The 4,803-nt window shown below is 53.8% G+C and overlaps 2 protein-coding genes and 1 pseudogene across 2 annotated transcripts, besides 1 other annotated feature; 1 reads left to right on the plus strand and 2 right to left on the minus strand.

Moving 5' to 3' along the window:
* Positions 1-4,803: a sequence feature (areas not merged during assembly with more than two copies in the genome that could not be assigned to a particular haplotype).
* Positions 250-2,670, plus strand: Tc00.1047053508913.10 (annotated as a pseudogene).
* Tc00.1047053508913.25 (trans-sialidase, putative) lies at positions 3,056-3,667 on the minus strand (the record flags this gene model as incomplete). Its single annotated transcript, XM_798789.1, has 1 exon — positions 3,056-3,667. The coding sequence occupies one exon, from the start codon at positions 3,665-3,667 to the stop codon at positions 3,056-3,058; it is 612 nt and encodes a 203-aa protein (XP_803882.1).
* Tc00.1047053508913.39 (O-sialoglycoprotein endopeptidase, putative) lies at positions 4,159-4,803 on the minus strand (the record flags this gene model as incomplete). Its single annotated transcript, XM_798788.1, has 1 exon — positions 4,159-4,803. A coding segment is annotated over one exon (645 nt), but the record flags the coding sequence as incomplete, so codon positions are not given.

Here is a 4,803-nt window from a genome sequence, read left to right on the forward strand (position 1 = left end):
GCTGTAGAGAAAAAAGCGACGACGGTTTCCGCGCGTGGCCGCCACCAATGATGAACTGTCACAATTGCGTGCTGTCCCGTGGACGGTGCCCGGTGCTCTGAATCCTCTGCGACTTGTGTGTTCTCCTTCTCTTCTCAACACCCCCGCGGCAATCCCCCTGCAAAGAGACGGTATTGCCGCTATTGATTTAGGCACAATATAAATTCGACAAACAACACTCGAAGGACACACAGGTAGGCACCGAGTAAGATGGGGAGGACAGTCGTCGGGGCCAGCAGGATGTTCTGGCTAACGTGTTTCGTGCCGCTTCTTCTGGCGCTCTGCCCCAATGAGCCCGCGCACGCCCTGGCACCCGGATCGAGCCGAGTTGAGCTGTTTAAGCGGCAAAATTCGACGGTGCCATTTGAAGAGAACGGCGAAGTCCGACAGCGAGTTGTCCACTCGTTCCGCCTCCCCGCCCTTGTTAATGTGGATGGGGTGATGGTTGCCATCGCGGACGCTCGCTACGACACATCCAATGACAACTCCCTCATTGACACGGTGGTGAAGTACAGCGTGGACGATGGGGAGACGTGGGAGACCCAAATTGCCATCAAGAACAGTCGTGCATCGTCTGTTTCTCGTGTGGTGGATCCCACAGTGATTGTGAAGGGCAACAAGATTTACGTCCTGGTTGGAGGCTACAATAGTTCGAGAAGCTACTGGACGTCGCATGGTGATGCGAGTGACTGGGATATTCTGCTCGCCGTTGGTGAGGTTAAGAAGTGTACTGTGGACGACAAGACAGCTGCGAGTATCAAATGGGGGAGCCCCGTGTCACTGAAGGAATTTTTCCCGGCAGAAATGGAAGGAATGCAAACAAATCAATTTCTCGGCGGTGCGGGTGTTGCCATTGTGGCGTCCAACGGGAATCTTGTGTACCCTGTGCAGGTTACGAACAAAAAGAAGCAAGTTTTTTCCAAGATCTTCTACTCGGAAGACGAGGGCAAGACGTGGAAGTTTGGGGAGGGTAGGAGCGCTTTTGGCTGCTCCGAACCTGTGGCCCTTGAGTGGGAAGGAAAGCTCATCATAAACACCCGAGTTGACTGGACACGCCGCCTGGTGTACGAGTCCGGTGGCATGGGGAATACGTGGGTGGAGGCTGTCGGCACGCTCTCGCGTGTGTGGGGCCCCTCACCCGCATCGAATATGCCCGGCAGTCAGAGCAGCTTCACTGCCGTGACCATCGAAGGAATGCGTGTGATGCTCTTCACACACCCGCTGAATTTTAAGGGATGGTGGCTGCGCGACCGACTGCAGCTCTGGCTGACGGATAACCAGCGCATTTATAACGTTGGGCAATTATCCATTGGTGATGAAAATTCCGCCTACAGCTCCGTCCTGTACAAGGATGATAAGCTGTACTGTTTGCATGAGATCAACAGTAACGAGGTGTACAGCCTTGTTTTTGCACGCCTGGTGGGCGAGCTACGGCTCATCAAATCCGTGGTGCAGTCCTGGAAGAAGTGGGACAGCCACCTGTCCAGCAATTGCACCCCTGCTGATTCTGCCGCCTCGTCGTCCGAGCGTGGTTGTGGTCCCGCTGTCACCACGGTTGGTCTTGTTGGCTTTTTGTCCCACAGTGCCAACAAGACCAAGTGGAAGGATGCGTACCGCTGCGTGGACGCAAGCACGGCGAATGCGGAGAGAGTTTCAAACGGTTTGAAGTTTGCGGGGGTTGGCGGAGGGGCGCTTTGGCCGGTGAGCCAGCAGGGGCAGAATTAACGGTATCGTTTTGCAAACCACGCGTTCACGCTGGTGGCGTCGGTGACGATCCACGAGGTTCCGAGCGTCGCGAGTCCTTTGCTGGGTGCGAGCCTGGACTCTTCTGGCGGCGAAAAGCTCCTGGGGCTCTCGTACGACAAGAAGAACCAATGGCAGCCAATATACGGATCAACACCGGTGACGCCGACAGGATCGTGGGAGACGGGTAAGAGGTACCACGTGGTTCTTACGATGGCGAATAGAAACGGTTCCGTGTACATTGATGGAGAACTTCTGAAGGGTTCAGGGCAGACCGTTGTGCCAGACGAGAGGACGCCTGACATCTCCCACTTCTACGTTGGCGGGTATGGAAGGAGTGATATGCCAACCATGAGCCACGTGACGGTAACCAATGTTCTTCTTTACAACCGCCAGCTGGATGCCGAGGAAATCAGGACCTTGTTCTTGAGCCAGGACCTGATAGGCACGGAAGGAAACCTGGACAGCAGCGACGACGACGACGAAGGTACGCCCTCAACAGTACGTCCTCAGCTCCTGTTGGCAGCGGTGCCAACAGTACGTCCTCAACTCCCGTTGGCAGCGGTGCCAACAGTACGTCCTCAACTCCCGTTGGCAGCGGTGCCAACAGTACGTCCTCAACTCCCGTTGGCAGCGGTGCCAACAGTACGTCCTCAACTCCCGTTGACAGTGGTGCCAACAGTACGTTTTCGAGTCTTCTGGCTGGGAGTTCCAACAGTACGTCCTCAACTCCCGTTGGCAGCAGTGCCAAAAGTACGCCTTCGATGCCTTTTGCCGGTGGCGTCTACCGTAATTTTTTCGTTTTTGTTGACGGCGGTGCATTTTCGGCTTTTTCGGGTGGAAGAGTTTTCCTGTGTGCGTGGGCGTTGCTGCTGCATCCGCTCCTGATGATTGCTTCTGTTTGATGTAGCGAGAGAGGGTTTTCTTACATGGGTAGGTGCAGTAATAATTGGGGTGTTAACTGTTGCGGCAAATGTATGTGTGCGGGATCTCATAATAAAGAAATGATCTTCAGGAATATGTTTTTTAAATTTGCGAATCTTCTGGGCGGATGTGCAAACACATGGGAATGAGTAATTTGTTGAATTTGTTTTTGGCTTTTCCTTTTTTTTTTTGTCACTGGCTTTTGTTCACGAGGAGACCGCGTTGGAATGCGGTGAGGACGTTTCTTTGTTTTGTTTTTGCCCCGACTTTTTTCTTTTCTCACGGTTTCACAAATAAAACCGATGGCTCGCACGCCGTACGGCAGCACGCGCCCCTACACCTCATGGCGTTACAACTGTGCCCCAGCAAGACGCGGCTGTTGCTGGCGTTGGTCGAATACCGTCAGCCCCGTGCCAACAGCAACAATCCCGTGAGGGAAACATTGCTGGCTCCTGGCTTCCCCCGACAATACGGGGCAATCGACCCTGACGCCACGCTGCGCCGTCCAGTAGCTTCTCGAACTATTGTAGCCTCCAACCAGGACGTAAATCTTGTTGCCCTTCACAATCACTGTGGGATCCACCACACGAGAAACAGACGATGCACGACTGTTCTTGATGGCAATTTGGGTCTCCCACTTCTCCCCATCGTCCACGCTGTACTTCACCACCGTGTCAATGAGGGAGTTGTCATTGGATGTGTCGTAGCGAGCGTCCGCGATGGCAACCATCACCCCATCCACATTAACAAGGGCGGGGAGGCGGAACGAGTGGACAACTCGCTGTCGGACTTCGCCGTTCTCTTCAAATGGCACCGTCGAATTTTGCCGCTTAAACAGCTCAACTCGGCTCGATCCGGGTGCCAGGGCGTGCGCGGGCTCATTGGGGCAGAGCGCCAGAAGAAGCGGCACGAAACACGTTAGCCAGAACATCCTGCTGGCCCCGACGACTGTCCTCCCCATCGTACTCGGTGCCTACCTGTGTGTCCTTCGAGTGTTGTTTGTCGAATTTATATTGTGCCTAAATCAATAGCGGCAATACCGTCTCTTTGCAGGGGGATTGCCGCGGGGGTGTTGAGAAGAGGAGGAGAACACACAAGTCGCAGAGGATTCAGAGCACCGGGCACCGTCCACGGGACAGCACGCAATTGTGACAGTTCATCATTGGTGGCGGCCACGCGCGGAAACCGTCGTCGCTTTTTTTCTCTACAGCCTCCTCCTCCGCGCCACCCCCGAAGCCCGCAGGAATCGAAGGCAAGGAAGCAACGACAGGCCTGACGGTCTCTCTTTTCTTGTGGGATAATTTGTGCACATTGGGAGACCACTCAAATTTGGTGGTCTTTAGTCTTCATTTTCGTCTGTCTGGCAAAAACATTGGTGTGCATGTGAGTGCCCCCCCCTTTATCGCTATTTTTCTTGAGGTGAATATTCGTGCGTGAAGTGTTTTTTTTTTGTCATCGCCACGAGACATTTACTTCATCAGTTCGGAATCGCTGCGTGATGGTTGCGTTCGGAAGTGATGTAAATCCGCCGGCTTTGTATTCCAGGAGGCCAGCGTAGGCAATCATGCAGCCATTGTCAATACAGTATCGTGCGTCCATATCAAAGCAACGGCCTCCACGAGACGTTGCCATCTGCCGCATCATTTCTTGTAGTCGAAGGTTGCATCCGACACCACCGACAATGAGGACCTCGTTGGATTCGCATTGCGACATGGCTCGCTCTGTTACTTCCGCCAACACAGCAAACATTGTTTCTTGTAGGGAGTAGCAGATATCATCAATGCCAAAAGGCTCATCCACAGCACACAAGACTCCATTGGGCAGTGTTCGCCGCTGTGTGGACAAAGACACGGAGGATGCCAATGCGGATGAACACTTATCTCTGTCTTTAAATTGTGGATGCTGCAAAAGTGCCTCCATAAAGGAGAGAAGGCCGCTAAAAGACATATCCATCCCCTTCACAACGTAAGGAAGTTCAATGAAGAGGCGTCCACGCTTGGCGCACTGTTCTATGTTGTAACCGGGAGCGGGGTCGTTGGGGAGTCCAAGGAACCGCGCTGCGCGGTCAAGACAGTTCCCCACTGCAATGTCAATGGT

The sequence above is a fragment of the Trypanosoma cruzi genome, genomic scaffold (assembly GCF_000209065.1).
Source record: "Trypanosoma cruzi strain CL Brener 1047053517089 genomic scaffold, whole genome shotgun sequence".
Taxonomy (NCBI): domain Eukaryota; phylum Euglenozoa; class Kinetoplastea; order Trypanosomatida; family Trypanosomatidae; genus Trypanosoma; species Trypanosoma cruzi.